We start from the raw sequence: 24673 nt of genomic DNA on the forward strand, positions 1-24673 counted from the left end.
GGGAAGCTGATGACTCTCTCAAAGTAAATTCTGCTTTCAGAAGGTTTGCAGAAATGGTTCAGTAGTTTTCATCTACTGTATGCAGCTTGGTACATACAGTAGATGTTGACATCTTTCTAACTGTAACCAATGTGAAACTTAACCTGTTGTTCATAGTTAAATGTCAATATTTAATACAATTATTTAGTGTCAACTCAATGACATGTTTAAAACATAAGGCAAATAAAAACATGGCACTAAAAAAGTAGTTAAAAAACAGTCTTACCTACTAAGTACGTTTTACTATAGCAACCAAGGCACACCCTCAGATAATAATAATAATATGCCATTTAGCAGACGCTTTTATCCAAAGCGACTTACAGTCATGCGTGCATACATTTTTTTTGTGTATAGGTGGTCCCGGGGATCGAACCCACTACCTTGGCGTTACAAGCGCCGTGCTCTACCAGCTGAGCTACAGAGGACCACTACCTACGCTACAAGCTTATCCTTACGATTACGGGAAAACATAAATGTGACCAGTACCACTGTGTTGTTCTACCTCTAGAAAACAAAGCGAGTAAAAAAATATATATAAAAAGGACACAAATCTACACCCAGTACAGCAGCAGTAACACCATGGTGTGTTGTTTTTGTGACATTATACCTTAACAGTGCATTGACCCTTTTGAGCTAAACAACAACCCCCAAACTAAACGTAACAACCGGAAACTGTCCTAAACAAACACCATAACAACCAGAGGTGAGTTAGGGGGAGGTTTGACGTGGCTCCTGGGTTAGAAGACGCCCTTAAGGCGTCAGCATGCTTAACTTTGGCTGGCGCTTAGCCGAACTCGGCTAGCCGAAACGAACAAGTGTGCTTGCATAATCCCTTAAAAGACCTTCGTTTAATTTCTTTTTTGAAAAAGCGTCAATAGTACTGATTGTTCATTTTGAGACGCCGTAGCGTCAAAATGTCAGAATTGTGTTTCTCTTCTGTGCGCAGCTGAGCTCACAGCGCCACCCCTGGCCATGGAAGGGATAACAGGCTGGATCATAGAGCTACTCGTGGCATTAGTGAGGGAGTGAGTGTGCAAGAAGAGAAGAGGGGCTCAGTGAAGGGAGGTAAAGTCCTTTCTCCCTCTGCTCAGAGGACTGTTAGGGGCTACGCAGGGGAGGAAGAGGATAGAGAGAAGAAAGGATGCAGCGTGACTATTTCTCCTCGTAGTCCTGAGATGGAGACTCCTGCTTGTTCTTCTTACTGCGAGGAGCCTCTTCCTCCGGATCCTGCCAGCCCAGACACAACCACAGAAACACACAGTCACATTATGGAGTTTTAGCAGAAACATGGCTGTAACAGCTTGCCTAGCTATTTCAACCGACAAACATACAAACACAACCATATCTGAGGAAGTTATTTGTCCATTTATTCATTTAGAAATGTGGATGGGATAAAAAGAGGCATTGATTTTTCCCTCAGACCACTCATATTATTCGTGGAGGAAGAGTAGAATATAGTAGAATATACAGTACCAGATTGGCCAGGGTATATGGTGGAATATAGAGTAGACTACCTGAGTGGCTTTGCGGCTGTCTGAGGTGTCCTTTTCTCCCGAGGAAGTCTGGCTGCTGTCTCTCTTGTCCCTCTGTCCTCTCTCTGAGCCCTCAGTGGATGGGTTGCTCTTCGCTGCACCAAACACACAATAACACACCACATTAAATACCTATTAAACCAGTCAGTCACTGTCAGATGTTCTACTGTTGAATGACTGTCTGTATATCTGCATTGCTTGCTGTTTGGGGTTTTAGGCTGGGTTTCTGTATAGCATTTTGTGACATCTTCTGGTGTAAAAAGGGCTTTATAAATACATTTGATTTGTATATTTGAACATCAATTGGTATTGGTATTTTATTAGGAACCCCATTAGCTGTTGCAAAAGCAGCAGCTACTCTTTCTGGGGTCCACACAAAACATGACATAATACAGAACATTAATAGACAACAGCTCAAGAACAGAACTACACTTTTCTATTTGTTATTTTTTTTTACAAAAGGCACACGTAGCCAACATATCAATACATACAGTGGGGGAAAAAAGTATTTAGTCAGCCACCAATTGTGCAAGTTCTCCCACTTAAAAAGATGAGAGAGGCCTGTAATTTTCATCATAGGTACACGTCAACTATGACAGACAAATCCAGAAAATCACATTGTAGTATTTTTAATGAATTTATTTGCAAATGATGGTGGAAAATAAGTATTTGGTCACCTACAAACAAGCAAGATTTCTGGCTCTCACAGACCTGTAACTTCTTCTTTAAGAGGCTCATCTGTCCTCCAATCGTTACCTGTATTAATGGCACCTGTTTGAACTTGTTATCAGTATAAAAGACACCTGTCCACATCCTCAAACAGTCACACTCCAAACTCCACTATGGCCAAGACCAAAGAGCTGTCAAAGGACACCAGAAACAAAATTGTAGACCTGCACCAGGCTGGGAAGACTGAATCTGCAATAGGTAAGCAGCTTGGTTTGAAGAAATCAACTGTGGGAGCAATTATTAGGAAATGGAAGACATACAAGACCACTGATAATCTCCCTCGATCTGGGGCTCCATGCAAGATCTCACCCCGTGGGGTCAAAATGATCACAAGAACGGTGAGCAAAAATCCCAGAACCACACGGGGGGACCTAGTGAATGACCTGCAGAGAGCTGGGACCAAAGTAACAAAGCCTACCATCAGTAACACACTACGCCGCCAGCGACTCAAATCCTGCAGTGCTAGACGTGTCCCCCTGCTTAAGCCAGTACATGTCCAGGCCCGTCTGAAGTTTGCTAGAGTGCATTTGGATGATCCAGAAGAGGATTGGGAGAATGTCATATGGTCAGATGAAACCAAAATAGAACTTTTTGGTAAAAACTCAACTCGTCGTGTTTGGAGGACAAAGAATGCTGAGTTGCATCCAAAGAACACCATACCTACTGTGAAGCATGGGGGTGGAAACATCATGCTTTGGGGCTGTTTTTCTGCAAAGGGACCAGGACGACTGATCCGTGTAAAGGAAAGAATGAATGGGGCCATGTATCGTGAAGATTTTGAGTGAAAACCTCCTTCCATCAGCAAGGGCATTGAAGATGAAACGTGGCTGGGTCTTTCAGCATGACAATGATCCCAAACACACCGCCCGGGCAACGAAGGAGTGGCTTCATAAGAAGCATTTCAAGGTCCTGGAGTGGCCTAGCCAGTCTCCAGATCTCAACCCCATAGAAAATCTTTGGAGGGAGTTGAAAGTCCGTGTTGCCCAGCGACAGCCCCAAAACATCACTGCTCTAGAGGAGATCTGCATGGAGGAATGGGCCAAAATACCAGCAACAGTGTGTGAAAACCTTGTGAAGACTTACAGAAAACGTTTGACCTGTGTCATTGCCAACAAAGGGTATATAACAAAGTATTGAGAAACTTTTGTTATTGACCAAATACTTATTTTCCACCATAATTTGCAAATAAATTCATTAAAAATCCTACAATGTGATTTTCTGGATTTGTTTTTCTCATTTTGTCTGTCATAGTTGACGTGTACCTATGATGAAAATTACAGGCCTCTCTCATCTTTTTAAGTGGGAGAACTTGCACAATTGGTGGCTGACTAAATACTTTTTTTCCCCACTGTACACACAAACTATCTAGGTCAAATAGGGGAGAAGCGTTGTGCCGTGAAGTGTTGCTTTATCTGTTTTTGTAAAGCAGGTTTGCTGTTCACTTGAGCAATATGAGATGGAACAGAGTTCCATGCAATAATGGCTCTATATAATACTGTACGCTTTCTTGAATTTGTTCTGGATTTGGGGACTGTGAAAAGACCCCTGGTGACATGTCTGGTGGGGTAAGTGTGTGTGTCAGAGCTGTGTGTAAGTTGACTATGCAAACAATTTGGGATTTTCAACACATTCATGTTACTTATAAAAAGAAGAAGTGATGCAGTCAGTCTCTCCTCAACTCTTAACCAAGAGAGACTGGCATGCATAGTATTTATATCAGCCCTCTGATTACAATGAAGAGCAAGACGTGCCGCTCTGTTCTGGGCCAGCTGCAGCTTAACTAGGTCTTTCCTTGCAGCACTCAACCACAAGACTGGACAATAATCAAGATAAGACCAAACTAGAGCCTGCAGGATTGCTTTTTGGAGTGTGGTGTCAAAAAAGCAGAGCATCTCTTTATTACGGACAGACCTCTCCCCATCTTTACAACCATTGAATCTACATGTTTTGACCATGACAGTTTACAGTCTAAGGTAACGCCAAGTAATTTAGTCTCCTCAACTTGTTCAACAACCACATTACCAGATTCAGCTGAGGTCTAGAACTTACGGTATGATTTGTACCAAAATATAATGCTCTTAGTTTTAGAGATGTTCAGGACCAGTTTATTACTGGCCACCCATTCCAAAACAGACTGCAACTCTTTGTTAAGGGTTTCAGTGACTTCATTAGCTGTGGTTGCTGATGCGTATATGGTTGAATCATCAGCATACATGGACACACTGTCACGATCGTTTACGGATGAGACGGACCAAGGCGCAGCGTGATAAGCGTACATATTTATTAAAGTACTGAACACGAACAAAACAACAAACAAACGATACGTGAAGTCCAAGGTAGACTAATAACATACCTATACGGAACAAGATCCCACACAGACTGGTGCCAAACGGCTGCCTAAGTATGGTCCCCAATCAGAGACAACGAGCTACAGCTGCCTCTGATTGGGAACCACCCTGGCCAACATAGATCTACACGATCTAGAAACTCAACATAGAAAACTAAACATAGAAACTACACACCCTGGCTCAACATTTAAGAGTCCCCAGAGCCAGGGCGTGACAGTACCCCCCCCCCCCAAAGGTGCAGACTCCGACCGCGCCCCATAAACATAACAGGGTAGGGGCCGGGTGGGCATTCCGCCTCGGAGGCGGATCCGGCTCCGGGCGTAACCACCACTTTCTCTCCACCTCCCTGTTGCGCCCCTGGTCTGGTCTGGCACCGCTGACTGGAGCTGGACCCGACGACGGTGGATCGAACTGTACAGGCTCCGGACTGGAGCCGCTGGCCGGAGCTGGACTGGGCACCGGTGGAGCGGATTGCTCTGGCTCCGGAGTGGATCCGCTGACTGGAGTTGGACCGGACCCCGGTGGAGCGGATTGCTCTGGCTCTGGAACAGGCACGGGCCGTGCCGGACTGGACACACGCACCACTGGCTTGGTGCGGGGAGCAGGAACGGGCCGGACCGGGCTGACAACGCGCACCACTGGCTTGGTGCAGGGAGAAGAAACGGGCCGTACCGGGCTGACGACGCGCACCACTGGCTTGGTGCGGGGAGCAGGAACGGGCCGGACCGGGCTGACGACGCGCACCACTGGCTTGGTGCGAGGGGCAGGAACAGGCCGGACCGGGCTGGCGACGCGCACCACTGGCTTGGTGCGGGGAGCAGGAACGGACCGGACCGGGCTGGCGACGCGCACCACTGGCTTGGTGCGAGGGGCAGGAACAGGTCGGACCGGGCTGGCGACGCGCACTACTGGCTTGGTGCGAGGGGCAGGAACGGGCCGGACCGGGCTGGCGACGCGCACCACTGGCTTGGTGCGGGGAGCAGGAACGGGCCGGACCGGGCTGGCGACGCGCACCACTGGCTTGGTGCGAGGGGCAGGAACAGGCCGGACCGGGCTGGCGACGCGCACCACTGGCTTGGCGCGAGGGGCAGGAACAGGCCGGACCGGGCTGGCGGCGCGCACCACTGGCTTGGCGCGAGGGACAGGAACAGGCCGGACCGGGCTGGCGACGCGCACCACTGGCTTGGTGCGAGGGACAGGAACAGGCCGGACCGGGCTGGCGACGCACACCACTGGCTTGGCGCGAGGGACAGGAACAGGCCGGACCGGGCTGGTGACACGCACCACTGACTTGGTGCGGGGAGCAGGAACGGGCCGGACCGTACTGGGAACACACACCACTGGCCTTGTGCGGGAAGCAGGAATGGGTCGGGCCGTACTGGGATCACATACCACTGGCTTAGTGCGGGGATCAGGAACGGGCCGGACCGGACTGGCGACACACACCACTTGCGTGGTGCGAGGAGCGGGACTGGGTTCCCTTATAAACCCCCGCTCCTTCTGCTGCCTAACCAGCTCCTCTCGCCGTGCCTCTACACTCTCCTTCTCCCTTATCGCCTTCTGTAGCTCCTCCCTCTGACCAATTAACTCCTGCTCCCTCTGGACCAATCGCCCCCGTAACCTTGTGGCCTCCTCTCCTAACCTGCAGATTCGCCCTGTCGCTGCCTCCTGCTGCCTCGTCGTCCACACCGTGTGCCCCCCAAAAATGTTTTATTGGGGTTGCCTCTCGGGTGTCCGTCGTCGGCACGGTTGGCGCCGTTTCTCCTCTCCTGCCTGGGCATTTACCTTCGCCCATGGCCCTTTCCCCGCGAATATCTCCTCCCATGACCACCATTTGCCCACCTGAGACATCGCTATTCTCTCTTCCTGGGCTCGCTGCTTGGTCCTCGTGAGGTGGGATCTTCTGTCACGATCGTTTACGGATGAGACGGACCAAGGCGCAGCGTGATAAGCATACATATTTATTAAAGTACTGAACACGAACAAAACAACAAACAAACGATACGTGAAGTCCAAGATAGACTAATAACATACCTATACGGAACAAGATCCCACACAGACTGGTGCCAAACGGCTGCCTAAGTATGGTCCCCAATCAGAGACAACGAGCTACAGCTGCCTCTGATTGGGAACCACCCTGGCCAACATAGATCTACACGATCTAGAAACTCAACATAGAAAACTAAACATAGAAACGACACACCCTGGCTCAACATTTAAGAGTCCCCAGAGCCAGGGCGTGACACACACATGCTTTGTTTAATGCCAGTGGCAGGTCATTGGTAAAAAAAAAAGGGTAGAGGGCCTAGAGAGCTGCTGTTTGACATTAGAGAAGCTTCCATTAAAGAAAACCCCTTGAGTTCTATTAGATAGATAGCTCTGAATCCACGATATGGCAGAGGTTGAAAAGCCATAACACATATGTTTTTTCAAGAACAGGTTATGGTCAATAATATCAAAGGCTGCACTGAAATCTAACAGTACAGCTCCCACAATCTTTTTATCAATTTCCTTCAACAAATCATCAGTCATTTGTGTCAGTGCAGTACATGTTGAGTGCCCTTACAAATAGCATTGTATTTGTAAGGGGTAGTTTGCTAAGAGCTGGCAGCAAGCTTATAGGTCTGCTGTTAGAACCAGTAAAGGCCAGATAAATCATACATTATTTCTGTAACAATACCTACTGTTGAGTATTCATGTGTTCACTTTTATTTGCTACTTGTAATCAACTCAAGTCAAGGGTAACTGGAAAGGATTAATGCTTCTGTGTGGTGATATGGAGTAATGACTTGTGCTCAGATAAAAATGCATGACTGGGAGAGAGTAATAAATATATAGAGAGAAAGAGGGGTAGAGAGAAGAGAGAGAGAGAGAGAGAGAGAGAGAGAGAGAGAGAGAGAGGGGGCGTAGAGAGAGAGGGGGCGTAGAGAGAGAGGGGGCGTAGAGAGAGAGGGGGCGTAGAGAGAGAGGGGGCGTAGAGAGAGAGGGGGCGTAGAGAAAGAGAGCTGTAGAGAGAAAGACAGTCGGGTAGAGAGAGAGAGAGAGAGAGAGAGAGAGAGAGAGAGAGAGAGAGAGAGAGAGAGAGAGAGAGAGAGAGAGAGAGAGAGAGAGAGAGAGAGAGAGAGAGAGAGAGAGAGAGAGAGAGAGAGAGAGAGAGAGAGAGAGAGAGAGAGAGAGAGAGAGAGAGAGAGAGAGAGAGAGAGAGAGAGAGAGAGAGAGAGAGAGAGAAAGAGAGAGAGAGAGAGAAAGGCAGAGGGGTAGAGAAAGAGAGCAGTATAGAGATTGTTAGAGAGAGAGGCCAAACCACACGACCAGCAACATTAGACACTTTATGGAACACAAAGCCTTCACTATTTAATCCTGGAATATCCAAGGCCTGAGGTCATCTGCCTTTGGCCTAAAGAGCAGGAACCTGGACTTCACCAAAGAAATCGGAAATACAGACATTGTCATCCTACAAGTAACATGGTATAGAGGAGATGGACCCACTGGTTGCCCTCTAGGTTACAGAGAGCTGGTAGTCCCATCCACCGAACTACCAGGTGTGAAACAGGGAAGGGACTCAGGGGGTATGCTAATTTGGTATAGAGCATACCTAACTCACTCTATTAAATTAATCAAAACAGGAACATTTTACATTTGGCTAGAAATTCAAAAGGAAATTATCTCAACAGAGAAAAATGTCCTCCTGTGTGCTACCTATATCCCCCCACTAGAAGCCCCATACTTTAATGAAGACTGCTTCTCCATCCTGGAGGGGGAAATCAATCATTTCCAGACCCAGGGACATGTACTAGTCTGTGGCGACCTAAATGCCAGAACTGGACAAGAACCTGACACCCTCAGCACACAGGGGGACAAACACCTACCTGGAGGTGACAGCATTCCCTCCCCCATATGCCCCTCTAGGCACAACTACGACAACATAACCAACAGAAACTGGTCACAACTCCTGCAGCTCTGTCGCACGCTGGGTATGTACATAGTCAATGTAGGCTTCAAGGGGACTCCTATGGTAGGTACACCTATAGCTCATCTCTTGGCAGTAATACTGTAGACTACTTTATCACTGACCTCAACCCAGAGTCTCTCAGAGCGTTCACAGTCAGCCCACTGACACCCCTATCAGACCACAGCAAAATCACAGTCTACTTGAACAGAGCAATACTCAATCATGAGGCATCAAAGCCAAAGGAACTGAATAATATTAAGAAATGCTATAGATGGAAGGAAAGTAGTGTCGAAACCTACTAAAAAACAATTAGGCAACAACAAATTAAATCCCTTCTAGACAACTTCCTGGACAAAACGTTCCACTGTAATAGTGTAGGTGTAAACTTGGCAGTAGAAAACCTAAACAGTATATTTGACCTCTCAGCTTCCCTATCAAATCTAAAAATCTCTAACAGAAAACCGAAGAAAAGTAACAACAGTGACAAATGGTTTGATGAAGAATGCAAAAACCTAAGAAAGAAATTGAGAAACCTTTCCAACCAAAAACATAGAGACCCAGAAAACCTGAGCCTACGTCTTCACTATGGTGAATCACTAAAACAATACAGAAATACACTACGGAAAAAGAAGGAACAGCATGTCAGAAATCAGCTCAATGTCATTGAAGAATCCATAGACTCTAACCACTTCTGGGAAAATTGGAAAACACTAAACAAACAACAACACGAAGAGCTATCTATCCAAAACGGAGATGTATGGGTAAACCACTTCAATCTTTTTGGCGCTATAACAAAGAACAAACAGCAAAAAAATATACATGATCAAATGCAAATCTTAAAATCAACTATTAAAGACTACCAGAACCCACTGGATTCTCCAATTACATTGAATGAACTACAGGACAAAATACAAACCCTCCAACCCAAAAAGGCCTGTGGTGTTGATGGTATCCTCAATGAAATTATAAAATATACAGACCACAAATTCCAATTGGCTATACTTAAACTCTTTAACATCATCCTTAGCTCTGGCATATTCCCCAATATTTGGAACCAAGGACTGATCACCCCAATCCACAAAAGTGGAGACAAATTTGACCCCAATAACTACCATGGGATATGCGTCAACAGCAACCTTGGGAAAATCCTCTACATTATCATTAACAGCAGACTAGTTCATTTCCTCAATGAAAACAATGTACTGAGCAAATGTCAAATTGGCTTTTTACCAAATTACCGTACGACAGACCACGTATTCACCCTACACACCCTAATTGACAAACAAACAAACCAAAACAAAGGCAAAGTCTTCTCATGCTTTGTTGATTTCAAAAAAGCTTTTGACTCAATTTGGCATGAGGGTCTGCTATACAAATTGATGGAAAGTGGGGTTGGGGGAAAAACATACGACATTATAAAATCCATGTACACGAACAACAAGTGTGCGGTTAAAATTGGCAAAAAAAAAAAAAAATTTCTTTCCACAGGGCCGTGGGGTGAGACAGGGATGCAGTTTAAGCCCCACCCTCTTCAACATATATATCAACGAATTGGCGAGGGCACTAGAACAGTCTGCAGCACCCGGCCTCACCCTACTAGAATCTGAAGTCAAATGTCTACTGTTTGCTGATGATCTGGTGCTTCTGTCACCAACCAAGGAGGGCCTACAGCAGCACCTAGATCTTCTGCACAGATTCTGTCAGACCTGGGCCCTGACAGTAAACCTCAGTAAGACAAAAATAATGGTGTTCCAAAAAAGGTCCAGTTGCCAGGACCACAAATACAAATTCCATCTAGACACCGTTGCCCTAGAGCACACAAAAAACTATACATACCTCAGCCTAAACATCAGCGCCACAGGTAACTTCTACAAAGCTGTGAACGATCTGAGAGACAAGGCAAGAAAGGCCTTCTATGCCATCAAAAGGAACATAAAATTCGACATACCAATTAGGATCTGGCTAAAAATACTTGAATCAGTTATAGAACCCATTGCCCTTTATGTTTGTGAGGTCTGGGGTCCGCTCACCAACAAGAATTCACAAAATGGGACAAACACCAAATTGAGACTCTGCATGCAGAATTCTGCAAAAATATCCTCAGTGTACAACGAAAAACACCAAATAATGCATGCAGAGCAGAATTAGGCCGATACCCACTAATTATCAAAATCCAGAAAAGAGCCGTTAAATTCTATAACCACTTAAAAGGAAGCGATTCCCAAACCTTCCATAACAAAGCCATCACCTACAGAGAGATGAACTTGGAGAAGAGTCCCCTAAGTTAGCTGGTCCTGAGGCTCTGTTCACAAACACAAACAGACCCCACAGAGCCCCAGGACAACAACAACAATAACACAATTAGACCCAACCAAATCATGAGAAAACAAAAAGAGAATTACTTGACACATTGGAAGAAATTAACAAAAAAACAGAGCAAACTAGAATGCTATTTGGCCCTAAACCGAGAGTACACAGTGGCAGAATACCTGACCACTGTGACTGACCCAAACTTAAGGAAAGCTTTGACTATGTACAGACTCAGTGAGCATAGCCTTGCTATTGAGAAAGGCCGCCGTAGGCAGACCTGGCTCTCAAGAGAAGACAGGCTATGTGCACACTGCCCACAAAATGAGGTGGAAACTGAGCTGCACTTCCTAACCTCCTGCCAAATGTATGACCATATTAGAGACACATATTTCCCTCAGATTACAGAGAACCACAAAGAATTTGAAAACAAACCCAATTTTGATAAACTCCCTTATCTACAAGAAAAGGGCAACCAGTGAAGAACAAACACCATTGTAAATACAACCCATATTTATGTTTATTTATTTTCCCATTTGTACTTTAACTATTTGCACATTGTTACAACACCGTATATATACATAATATGACATTTGAAATGTCTTTATTCTTTTGGAACTTCTGAGTGTAATGTTTACTGTTCATATTTATTGTTTATTTCACTTTTGTTTACTATCTACTTCACTTGCTTTGGCAATGTTAACATACGTTTCCCATACCAATAAAGACCTTAAATAAAAAATAAAAAATGGAATTTAAAGAGGGGGTAGAGAGCGAGAAAGAGAGAGAAAGACAGAGGGGTAGAGAGAGAGAACGAGAGAGAGAGAGCGAGAAAGAGAGAGAGAGAGAGAGAGAGAGAGAGAGAGAGAGAGAGAGAGAGAGAGAGAGAGAGAGAGAGAGAGAGAGAAAGAGGGGGGTGGAGAAAGAGTGGTGGAGAAAGAGAAACAGAGAGGGGTAGAGAGACAAAGAGAGAGAGGGGGAGAAAGAGACAAATAGTGAAAGAGGGGGGATAAAGAGAGAGTTCTATTTTGTACCAGGCTGAGAGAGGACTTGTTAGTAGGGGTGCAGATGGAGGGTTGGCAGTTGAACCCCCGAGGGTCTGGTCACAGCTGCACTCCCTCTCTCTCTCAGCGGGGTAGAAAAGATAACTCTCTCTCCTTCTCTCTCTCTCCCACAGTCTCCCACTGTGATGAGCCTCTGAGTACAGCCCTGTGACTTCAGGCCTAACGACTGGAGCTCTCCAGCTAACCAAACAGCAATTGAAGATACACTAAACCCTACCACAGGGTTCACCCATCCAGTTCTATTAAAAGTGTTTGGATGGGCCACAACAGGAGGGGATTTCAGGCTGGGCATTTGAGCGTGATTCCCCGTGGTGGTGGTGGTGGTGTGTGTCTTACCCCTCTTGCAGTCAGGGCTCTGGTCGCTCTTGGCCTCACTGCTGTCGCCGTGGGATACAGCGGTGGGTTCGGGGGCAGGGCTAGTGCTGCTGCTGGTTTCCTGTTTGACGGGGGAGGAATCAGCGATAGAACTCTGGTTACTGTTGTCGTCTGAGAGGGAGAAGGAGAGAGGGAATAAGACAGAGAAAGGTTTTACATTTGTTTAACCTTTAACTCCATTCTGGGTCCACAGGCATACACACTGACCCACACACTGGACGTTAAGCGTCCTACAGAATTTAAAGCTGCGGAGCCGGAGCCGTGTGATTTACTGTGAGATATGGCCGCGACTAGATAACAGCCAATGAAATAAGGTTTGTAAATATGTAATAATGGACCGTTCGTCAGAGTTCCGCGGCTATGGACTCTGAATTGAGCTTTACCCACCATGCATGTCCATCATCCCAGGAGAAGAGCTGTTCTCTGGTGTGGTCAATTCTGACCCATACTTCTCATCCTTCCCCTTCTTCTTCTTCTTCTTCTTCTTCTGCAAGACAACAGACAGGGGCAGAAATACTGTTTACATACAACACAATGACGTGACATGAGTTTGAGATGCTGAGAGTATTCTGTAAAATAACTAGACAATGAACTTGAATGAGGCTGTGGTGTGTCTTATGTACGTCATCTGCTGTTTTGGGCTCAGTCACTGGAACCCACTTGAAGATCCTCAGGGATGTGTCTCCAACTGTCACCCATTTCTTCTCCCTGGTAGACACACACACACACACACACACACACACACACACACACACACACACAGGCTTAGAAATAATTAAAGGGTTCACTTCGATTCCCATTCAATGTTCCTTTAGTGATAGCAACTCTACCAGGGCATCACACAAAACACAATACAGACTAAGGTCAGTCAGACATAAACAACAACATGGAGACAGTCACATACTTTTTTTTATAGAATAACATAGTTCATATCACTCCTGGTTGAAACCAATGAGGACTTTTTACATTATAATAATAAAACAGTACATGCATTTTTGCAATAGCAGACAGATTCAATACAAATGTGGGCCTATTACAATTGAACATCTAAATAACTTTGATTCAACGGGTATTTTAACATTAAGTTTTCAATTGTTTTAGCAGAATTATTTCATGGGGACATGGGGGTGAATAATCTCAATTTTAATTCATCAAGTAAACGAATCAAACAAATCCACTGGTGAAAATAAAAGGTTGCCTTGATATAAAGTTCATAAAAATAATTTAGAAATAATAAAATAAAAATCCAGTTGTATTTCTAAGCTTTGAAAAACAATGAGACTGACTGCGTGTTCAGCAATGCACGACCCCTACTCCTTCTCTCTCCCAGCCGCGCAACATCTATTCAACTTAAAGGGCGACCCAAAGCGCCATCATTTCAAACTCCAGATGGTCTAAAAACTACTGCGACTCCAGAGCTTACTAGTCGTATAGTCCTGAAGTGTATTATTGAATGATTTGCCAGTGTTCTGAAACAGTCGGGTCTCTCCCTCTCCGCCACTACAGCTGCCAGGAGAAAGGAATGGCTTCATGTGAATGCAACGAAATGGCTTCTGGGTTCAACCCACATTAAACCTTGATGGAAAATTCTCTAAAATCATAGGGATCTCGGTTTGTAGGCTACTCGATATACATGGTCGTGCATACCACGAGTGCGCCTGCCGCATCTGAGTGGATAATTTTTCCTAAATTCCCTTTAGATATCATCCGTCTTTCAATTGCATGCTCATTCGTTTTCGCTCATTCTATCTCCCTCTTTTCTTCCCAACAGACAAGGCTTTTCTCATGTTAGGTAACAAACTTGTTTTTTTCCCCCTCTTTTACCATTTCCGTACTTTCTCAATAGCAGCCATAACCCGCTTGATGTCATCTTTCGCCCTGCTCCGGGTCTCGGCTCGGACGGACCTGCCCGACATTGCCGCGGTAGGAAGTCTAGAATGTATTTTAGTAAAGCTCGCTGGCAGTTCAGACTTCATACACAACGCAAACACACAGTACGGTGCACAGAGGAGCCAGCGCGCCTGCGCCAAGTGGAGTGGCGCGAATAGAGCTGCATAGAGGCGCTCTGTTTAGCCCTGTGATCCACACAGGATAACAACGCAACAGAAACTCAACTGGGGAAAACTTTGCCTGAAACTATTCTAGGTATATTAATAAATGTAGGGTCCCCTAAATAGGGGACTTTGATATCCATTTTTTATTAAATGTCGTCTAAAATGAGAACGGTAGCCCCTATCCGTGAATATAGGGTGTCTCCTGAAAGGTGGGGATCTTGGCTTTCCAGACGTACCATACAATCTTCGGTGCGACTTAGTACCACATATGGGCATACTGCCATAAAAGGGCAGGCCAGGTGTGAATTTTTCCTTGGAAGTTACTGGGGATGAACGAAGGGGGAAGAAATTGGGATGATGAAGCAGAAGTGTTGTTTGAAGCTGAAAGTGCATCGAGCACAGTTAGTGAGAAAGATAAGTGGACAATATTGAAGTCCAAGAATGGAACAAAAAGGGCTAAAATTGTTGTGGAAAATGACTCTGGTGGAGTACTTTTTTTGGATAAGGATGTTAATTTGGGAAACTCTTTTGAAATCACGAGAATGGTGAAGAAGGCGTTGGGAAAAGTGGATGCAGTCAAAGTAACCAGGAGTGGTATGGTGTTGATATCATGTGTATCTAAACATAGCCGTTTGGGGTGAGGGTGCTGAGAATATTATTTTTTTTGCCCGAGCTAGAGACGTCTATAGCAGGCCCTAACACAGGACTAGTAAAGGCCCAGTGCACAATATTATTATTTTTTATTTTTATTTTTACTAAATGTATTTGTATTTGAGTGTTTACCAGCATTTGTAACTTGAGTCTGATAATTATCTGTACAAAACAGTTCATCTGATAATATTTGTGGAATATAAAAATACTTGCTTTCCCGTTTCTTGAAATACTTTGGAAATGCAACTTATTTCTATGTGAAAACTGAGATGGTCTATTCATTCTTTTGACATTTTATTAGACACTCTTATCCAGAGCAAATTATAGTAGTGAGCAGTGCTTGACTTGGGCCAGAGCTGTCAGGAGCGCCAAACTGGCACTTCTAATTTTTTGGGAATTGCATACCTGCTCCTCCATAAAACAAAGTAAACTATGGCTGGCCCAGATTCACACATAGGCAAAAAAGGTTGATCAAAGCAGATTGAAGGCGGGATCTGCATTGATTAGCAATGGAGATTGGGCATTAATTTCCTGATTCTGCTTTGTTCAAGTTTATTTGAGCTAGTCTGCGAATCTGTGCGTGACAGTAGGCTGTTCGAGATTGTGCAGACTGAAAATCTTTCAGCCTGAATGTGCATGATGCGCTGTTCCAAATTGTAAAATTAGGGTTTGTAAGTTCATGAAAAGTAATGGAAATTAGTTGCATAATTATTGTTAATGTAATTCATGAAGGCACACTTTTAATACTATCAATCACTTAAAAATCTATATATCTGCCATTATCGGAATGACCTTTAAGTGCGTGTCTGTGTGTTCTGCGTGTGTGCCAGTGCGAGTGGGCCGTTGCCCGAGGAGCGAGAGAGCGCGACATTTCAGCAGCAGGTATAAAATAATGACAGACAGACTAACTAGATAGCCAATTCAAAACATAACTGGTAGCAGTTATCTCGCTAGTTAACTATAGCTAACTTAGCATTAATGTTGTTGTTGCCTTTCCATCGGCACTGTAGATAGTCCAAATAAATCTGCTCCATTGGAAAGCTGGGAGTCCCCTTTATTAAACAGTAGCCATGTAATTGCGACAACGTAACAAAATGAATATTTGAGCCTTATATATAAGCGTGTTTAGTTAGATACCTTGCTTTGAAGTAGCCTACCTCATCCATTTAAAATCAAATCAAATCAAATGTTATTGGTCATATACACATACAGTGGGGAAAAAAAGTATTTAGTCAGCCACCAATTGTGCAAGTTCTCCCACTTAAAAAGATGAGAGAGGCCTGTAATTTTCATCATAGGTACACGTCAACTATGACAGACAAAATGAGGAAACAAATAAAGAAAATCACATTGTAGGATTTTTAATGAATTTATTTGCAAATTATGATGGAAAATAAGTATTTGGTCAATAACAAAAGTTTCTCAATACTTTGTTATATACCCTTTGTTGGCAATGACACAGGTCAAACGTTTTCTGTAAGTCTTCACAAGGTTTTCACACACTGTTGCTGGTATTTTGGCCCATTCCTCCATGCAGATCTCCTCTAGAGCAGTGATGTTTTGGGGCTGTCGCTGGGCAACACGGACTTTCAACTCCCTCCAAAGATTTTCTATGGGTTTGAGATCTGGAGACTGGCTAGGCCACTCCAGGACCTTGAAATGCTTCTTACGAAGCCACTCCTTCATTGCCCGGGCGGTGTGTTTGGGATCATTGTCATGCTGAAAGACCCAGCCACGTTTCATCTTCAATGCCCTTGCTGATGGAAGGAGGTTTTCACTCAAAATCTCACGATACATGGCCCCATTCATTCTTTCCTTTACACGGATCAGTTGTCCTGGTCCCTTTGCAGAAAAACAGCCCCAAAGCATGATGTTTCCACCCCCATGCTTCACAGTAGGTATGGTGTTCTTTGGATGCAACTCAGCATTCTTTGTCCTCCAAACACGACGAGTTGAGTTTTTACCAAAAAGTTATATTTTGGTTTCATCTGACCATATGACATTCTCCCAATCCTCTTCTGGATCATCCAAATGCACTCTAGCAAACTTCAGACGGGCCTGGACATGTACTGGCTTAAGCAGGGGGACACGTCTTGCACTGCAGGATTTGAGTCCCTGGCGGCGTAGTGTGTTACTGATGGTAGGCTTTGTTACTTTGGTCCCTCTCTCTGCAGGTCATTCACTAGGTCCCCCCGTGTGGTTCTGGGATTTTTGCTCACCGTTCTTGTGATCATTTTGACCCCACGGGGTGAGATCTTGCGTGGAGCCCCAGATCGAGGGAGATTATCAGTGGTCTTGTATGTCTTCCTTTTCCTAATAATTGCTCCCACAGTTGATTTATTCAAACCAAGCTGCTTACCTAATGCAGATTCAGTCTTCCCAGCCTGGTGCAGGTCTACAATTTTGTTTCTGGTGTCCTTTGACAGCTCTTTGGTCTTGGCCATAGTGGAGTTTGGAGTGTGACTGTTTGAGGTTGTGGACAGGTGTATTTTATACTGATAACAAGTTCAAACAGGTGCCATTAATACAGGTAATGAGTGGAGGACAGAGGAGCCTCTTAAAGAAGAAGTTACAGGTCTGTGAGAGCCAAAAATCTTGCTTTTTTGTAGGTGACCAAATACTTATTTTCCACCATAATTTGCAAATAAATTCATTAAAAATCCTACAATGTGATTTACTGGATTTTTTTTTCTCAATTTGTCTGTCATAGTTGACGTGTACCTATGATGAAAATTACAGGCCTCTCTCATCTTTTTAAGTGGGAGAACTTGCACAATTGGTGGCTGACTAAATACTTTTTTTCCCCACTGTATGTAGCAGATGTTATTGTGGGTGTAGCGAAATTCTTGTGTTCCTAGCCCCAACAGTGCAGTAGTATATAACAATTCACAACAATACACACAAATCTAAAAGTAAAAGAATGGAATTAAGAAATATATAAATATTAGGATGAGCAATGTCTGGGTGGTATTGATTAAAATACAGTATATACATATGAAATGATAAAACAGTATGTAAAATTATTAAAGTGACTAGTGTTTGATTATTAAAGTGACCAGTGATTCCATGTCTATGTACATAGGGCAGCAGCCTCTAAGGTGCAGGGTTGAGGAACCGGGTGGTAGCCGGCTAGTGATGGCTATTTAACAGTCTGATGGCCTTGAGATAGTCTCTTGGTCCCAGCTTTGATGCACCTGTACTGACCTCGCCTTCTGGATGATAGCAGGGTGAACAGACCGTGGCTTGGGTGGTTGATGTCCTTGATGATCTTTTTGGCCTTCCTTTGACGTCGGTTGCTGTAGGTGTCCTGGAGGGCAGGCAGTGTGCACCCGGTGATGCATTGGGGGCGGTGCAGTTACCATACAAGGCGGTGATGCTGCCCGACAGGATGCTCTCAATTGTGCATTTGTAAAAGTTTGTGAGGGTCTTAGGGGCCAAGCCAAATTTATTCCGCCTCCTGAGGTTGAAGAGGTGCTTTTGTGACTTCTTCACCACACTGTCTGTGTGTGTGGACCATTTCAGATTGTCAGTGATGTGTACGCCGAGGAACTTGAGGCTTTTCACCTTCTCTACTGTGGTCCCGTCGATGTGGATGGGGGCGTGCTCCATCTGCTGTCTCCAGAAGTCCACAATCAGCTCCTTCGTTTTGTTGACGTTGAGGGAGAGGTTATTAGCCTGGCACCACTAAGCCTCGGCCCTCACCTCCTCCCTGTAGGCTGTCTCGTCATTGTTGGAAATCAGGCCTACTACTGTTGTGTCGTCTGCGAACTTGACAATTGTGTTGGAGGCATGCCTGGCCACGAAGTCATGGGTGAATAGGGAGTACAGGAGGGGGCTGAGCACGCACCCTTGTGGGGCTCCTGTGTTGAGGATCAGCGTAGTGGAGGTGTTGTTTCCTACCTTCACCACCTGGGGGGCAGCCCGTCAGGAAGTCCAGGACCTAGTTGCACAGGGCGGGGTTCAGACCCAGGGCCCCGAGCTTAATGATGAGTTTGGAGGGTACTATGTTGTTGATGGCTGACCTATAGTCAATGAACATCATTCTTACATAGGTATTCCTCGTCCAGATGGAATAGGCCAGTGTGCAGTGCGATGGAGATTGCATCGTCTGTGGATCTATTGGGGCGGTATGCAAATTGAAGTGGGTCTAGGGTCAGGTATGGTGGAGGTGATATGATCCTTAACTAGCCTCTCAAAGCACTTCATGATGACAGAAGTGACCGCTACGGGGTGATAGTAATTTAGTTCAGTTACCTTTGCTTTCTTGGGTACAGGAACCAATGTTGGACATCTTGAAGCAAGTGGGGACAGCAGACTGGGATAGGGAGAGATGAATATGTCCGTAAACACTCCAGCCAGCTGGTCTGCGCATGCTCTGAGGACGCGGCTAGGGATGCCGTCTGGGCCGGCAGCCTTGCGAGGGTTAACACGCTTAAACGTCTTACTCACGTTGGCCACGGAGAACTACAGCCCACAGTCCTTGGTAGTGCGCCGCATCGGTGCCACTGTGTTATCCTCAAAGCGGGCAAAGAAGGTGTTTAGCTTGTCCGGGAGCAAGACGTCGGTGGCTGGTTTTCCCTTTGTAATCCGTGATTGTCTGTAGACCCTGCTACATACGTCTCATGTCTGAGCCATTGAATTGCGACTCCACTTTGTCTCTGTACTGACGTTTTGCCTGTTTAATTGCCTTATGGAGGGAATAACTACACTGTTTGTATTCAACCACATTCCCAGTCACCTTGCCGTGTTTAAATGCGGTGGTTCGCGCTATCTGTTTTACGCAAATGCTGCCATCTATCCACGGCTTTTGTTTTGGGTAGGTTTTAATTGTCACATTTTATCCCTGATTCATTGATTGAGGGACAAATTTTACAAAGACACAAGTATTTGGTTGTAATGTTGCATCCTCCAGGATAGCTACTGGGTGTGCAGGCTTTTGTTCAAGCCCTGGTGTAACCACATTGTCGCCTAAACATCAGCTGCTCAACAGGACCTTGATAAGCAAGCAGACTTGGGTGTTTCAGGGCTGTATCAAAAACCAAGCCTGCACATCCAGGAGCTCTCCAGATGGACGGTTAACCACATGTTGACAACATGTGACTAACAGTGCAGTTCTACTTTGTGGGGTGTTAAGTGCCTTGATCAAGGTCACAACGGTAGGAAATGGTAGGTCTACATGAGATCAGACACAGCAGTCTTCCAGTGTCAATAATGTTTACTTTTTCATGAAGGCTCTAATAATAGTCATTAAAATGTGGTTAAGTCATGGAGAAGTCATGGAAAATGTGTATGAACCCTTAACAGTGAATAATCAGAGGTCTCTATAGCATAATGTAATTTGTGAATTTCGGTGAACATAGTCTAATGCAGGGTTTCCCAAACTTGGTGCTGGGGCCCCAACTGGGTGCACGTTTTGTTGATTCAAATAATCAAAGCTTGATGATAAGTTGGTTATTTGAATCATCTGTGTAGTGCTAGGGCAAAAAAAAAAAAGTGCAACCATGGAGGGCCCCAGGACCGAGTTTAGGAAACCATGGTCTAATGGACCGACTTGGAAAAACACAGCTCCTGCACTTCTTTCATCCCAAGTCAAGCACTGGTAGTGAGTGCATACGTTTTCATACTGGTCCCCCATGGGAATCGAACCCACAGCCCTAGCATTGCAAGCGCCATGCTCTACCAACTGAGCCACATCATCACATCACATCAGCACAAACCACTTGATGTCTCAATGGACTCAATTCCTGTATTGTGCATTGATTTTCTTCATTATGATGGAAAGTCTATAAAGAAATTATTAATGTTTTTATTTTATTCTGATTTTTCAGGGGGTGCTGCAGCACCCTCAGCACACCTACGTCCCGAGCAAAAGGATGCTCGCAAAATTATGGAAGCATGAAGTGGGCAGCTTTGATTTTTGGAACAGGGCACTGGTAAAAGGTGTTTCTCTGGCATCCCGTTGGACACTGATAATCAATATTTAAGGCAAAAAAATCAAGGAGTAGTTAATGCATGTCGCTTGACACATATGGAGAATGGGAAAAAGGAGAAAAGTTTATCTGTATTATTGATGTTTGATGAAGAGTATCTACCACCCTATGTAAAACTGGGATATATAAGATACGCCGTGAGAGTGTTCATGCAAAACCTGATGCAATGCAAGAAGTGTAAAAAGTTTGGCCACATGTCAAATGTTTGCAGACGGAAGGAATATGTTATGTAAGAGTCTGTGAATGTAAAATGTTGCAACTGTGGTGGGGATCATATTCCCTAATTCCCAGAGTAACCTGTTTAAGGTAAAGGAGGTTGAGGTATCAAGGATCAGGGCTGTACAGAAAATGTTCTATGTGGAAGCGGTGAAGACAGTTGAAGGGGCAAGAGGCCACAGTGCTAAAGAAGATATGGCGGTGGATGCACCGCAACCAGTTGCAAATGTTATACGTCAATCAAGTGATCTGGATACACTTATGTGAAGAAGGTGGATTTTGTAGCATTTATAACCACAGTTATTAATTGTACTGCATAAGTGTCCAAGAAGTCCAAGAAGCTGGACATCATATCTGCAGCAGATATGTTTTTGGGCCTCCAAGACTTCATGGCAGAAGCACTGCAAGGACTACTGTCACCAGAAATGTCCCGCCCTTACAGGATCCTTCTGAGTGTGTAGGGACCTGATTAGAACAGAAAAGCAGGCTGATTTAGTTAATTTATATTTCGTTATTGATAGTGTGTATGGAATATATATATATATATATATATATATATATATACAGTGCATTTGGAAAGTATTCAGACCCCTTTACTTTTTCCACATTTTGTTACGTTACAGCCTTATTCTAAAATTGATTACATTTTTTTCCACCCTCATCAATCTACACACAATACCCCATAATGACAAAGCAAAAACAGGTTTTTAGAAATGTTTGAAAATGTAGTAAAAAACGGAAATATCACATTTACATAAGTATTCAGACCCTTTACACAGTACTTTGTTGAAGCACCTTTGGCAGCGATTACAGCCTCAAGTCTTCTTGAGTATGACGCTACAAGCTTGTCACACCTGTATTTGGGGAGTTTCTCCCATTCTTCTCTGCAGATCCTCTCAAGATCTGTCAGGTAGGATGGGGAGCGTCGTTGCACAGCTATTTTCAGGTCTCTCCAGAGATGTTCGATCGGGTTCTGGCTGGGCCACTCAAGAACATTCAGAGATTTGTCCCAAAGCCACTCCTGCGTTGTCTTGACTGTGTGCTTAGGGTCGTTGTCCTGTGGGAAGGTGAACCTTCTCCCGAGTCTGAGGTCCTGAGCGCTCTTGAGCAGGTTTTCATCAAGGATCTCTCTGTACTTTGCTCCGTTCATCTTTTCCTCGATCCTGACTAGTCTCCCAGTCCCTGCCGCTGAAAAACATCCCCACAGCATGATGCTGCCACCACCACGCTTCACTGTAGGAATGGTGCCAGGTTTCCTCCAGACGTGACGCTTGGCATTCAGGCCAAAGAGTTCAATCTTGGTTTCATCAGACCAGATGATCTTGTTTCTCATGATCTGAGAGTCCTTTAGGTGCCTTTTGGCAAACTCCAAGCGGGCTGTCATGTGCCTTTTACTGAGGAGTGGCTTCCGTCTGGCCACTCTACCATAAAGGCCTGATTGGTGGAGTGCTGCAGAGATGGTTGTCCTGGAAGGTTCTCCCATCTCCACAGAGGAACTGTGGAGTTCTGTCAGAGTGACCATTGTGTTCTTGGTCACCTCCCTGACCAAGGTCCTTCTCCCCCGATTGCTCAGTTTGGCCGGGCGGCCAGCTGTAGGAAGAGTCCAATTGGTTCCAAACTTCTTCCATTTAATAATGATGGAAGCCACTGTGTTCTTGGGGACCTTCAATGCTGCAGAAATGTTTTGGTCCACTTACCCAGATCTGTGCTTCAACACAATCCTGTCTTGGAGCTCTACAGACAATTCCTTTGACCTCATGGCTTGGTTTTTGCTCTGACATGCACTGTCAACTGTGGGACCTTATATAGACAGGTGTGTGCCTTTCCAAATCATGTCCAATCAATTAAATTAACCACAGGTGGACTCCAATAAAGTTGTAGAAACATCTCAAGGATGATCAATGGAAACAGGATGCACCTGAGCTCAATTTGGAGTCTCATAGGAAAGGGTCTGAATAGTTATGTAAATACGTTTGTTTTTAATATACATTTTTTAAATAAATTACCAAACATTTCTTAACCTGTTTTTGCTTTGTCACTATGGGGTATTGTGTGTAGATTGATGAGGAAAACATGTAATTTAATCAATTTTAGAATAAGGCTGTAATGTAACAAAATGTGGAAAAAGTGAAGGGGTCTGAATACTTTCAGAATGCACTGTATTAGGCCTACTAGCTCCTGTCCCCGCAGGAGGCATTTTGCCTCTTGGTTGGCCGTCATTGTAAATAAGAATTTGTTCTTAGTTGACTTGCCTAGTTAAATAAAGGCAAAACAAATTTTACAAAATAATAATAAAAGGAGGGCTTGAGTTTTGAACATGCAATTTTTACAGGTTACAGTTAACTTCTAAATATGAGGTTCACCGGTATTCACCGAGGTTACCATCTCTCGTTCCATGATGGGATGGACATGTAGCCTACAACATGGAGGGGGTTTTATGCACGTCCAAAATGGGACCTGCATGGCTAAAATAATGTGGGCCTGCCTACAATGCATAGATAAAAAGGGAATGTCAGCTCACTGTTTTACTCCTTTCAAAATTCATACAAAGCTTTTGTGATTAAGATTTATTTCCAAGCGGTCTCAGGAGCCAAACCCTTTATCGACAGTCTTGACTACTTCGCCATTTCATTGGGCAGTCCTTAACCCTTGTCACGCCCTGGCTCTGGGGACTCTTAAATGTTGAGCCAGGGTGTGTAGTTTCTATGTTACGTTTTCTATGTTGAGTTTCTAGATCGTGTTGATCTATGTTGGCCAGGGTGGTTCCCAATCAGAGGCAGCTGTAGCTCGTTGTCTCTGATTGGGGCCAATACTTAGGCAGCCGTTTGGCACCAGTCTGTGTGGGATATTGTTCCGTATAGGTATGTTATTAGTCTACCTTGGACTTCACGTATCATTTGTTTGTTGTTTTGTTCGTGTTCAGCACTTTAATAAATATGTACGCTTATCACGCTGCGCCTTGGTTCGTCTCATCCGTAAACGATCGTGACAGAAGATCCCACCAAAGGAGGACCAAGCAGCGTGTCCAGGAACAGACTGCCTGGACCTGGGAGGAGATCCTGGACGGGAAGGGATCCTGGACTTGGGAGGAGATTCAGGCCGGAATGGATCGGCGTCCTTGGGAGGAGACTGTGGAGGCGCGCTATAGAGAGGAGCAGCGGCAATGCAGAGGGTGCCGGCCGAGGAGGAAGCCCGAGAGACAGCCCCAATAATTTTTTTTGGGGGGGCTAAAAGGGTGGTTGGCGGAGCCTAGTGTTAGAGCAGAGCCAACTCCCCGTACTCATGCTAAGAAGCGTGTGACTGGGCAGGCTCCGTGTTATGCGGAGCCACGTACTGTGCCGCGAGTGTTCCGGCACAGTCCTGTACGTCCTGTGCTAGCACCACACACGTGTCGTGCGAAGATGGGCATTCAGCCA

The 24673-nt window shown here is 44.9% G+C and overlaps 1 protein-coding gene across 1 annotated transcript; it reads right to left on the reverse strand.

Annotated features, from left to right (window-relative positions):
• Positions 1 to 151: 151 nt before the first annotated feature.
• LOC311136216 (B-cell CLL/lymphoma 7 protein family member A-like) lies at positions 152 to 14262 on the reverse strand (the record flags this gene model as incomplete). The annotated part of the gene is made up of 6 exons (XM_084170334.1): positions 152 to 1266; positions 1554 to 1666; positions 12308 to 12457; positions 12734 to 12833; positions 12970 to 13054; positions 14171 to 14262. The coding sequence occupies 6 exons, from the start codon at positions 14260 to 14262 to the stop codon at positions 1192 to 1194; spliced, it is 615 nt and encodes a 204-aa protein (XP_084026460.1). The 3' UTR covers positions 152 to 1191.
• Positions 14263 to 24673: the final 10411 nt, after the last annotated feature.

Source organism: Coregonus lavaretus (assembly GCF_964263955.1).
Source record: "Coregonus lavaretus genome assembly, chromosome: 10".
Classification (NCBI taxonomy): Eukaryota; Metazoa; Chordata; class Actinopteri; order Salmoniformes; family Salmonidae; genus Coregonus; species Coregonus lavaretus.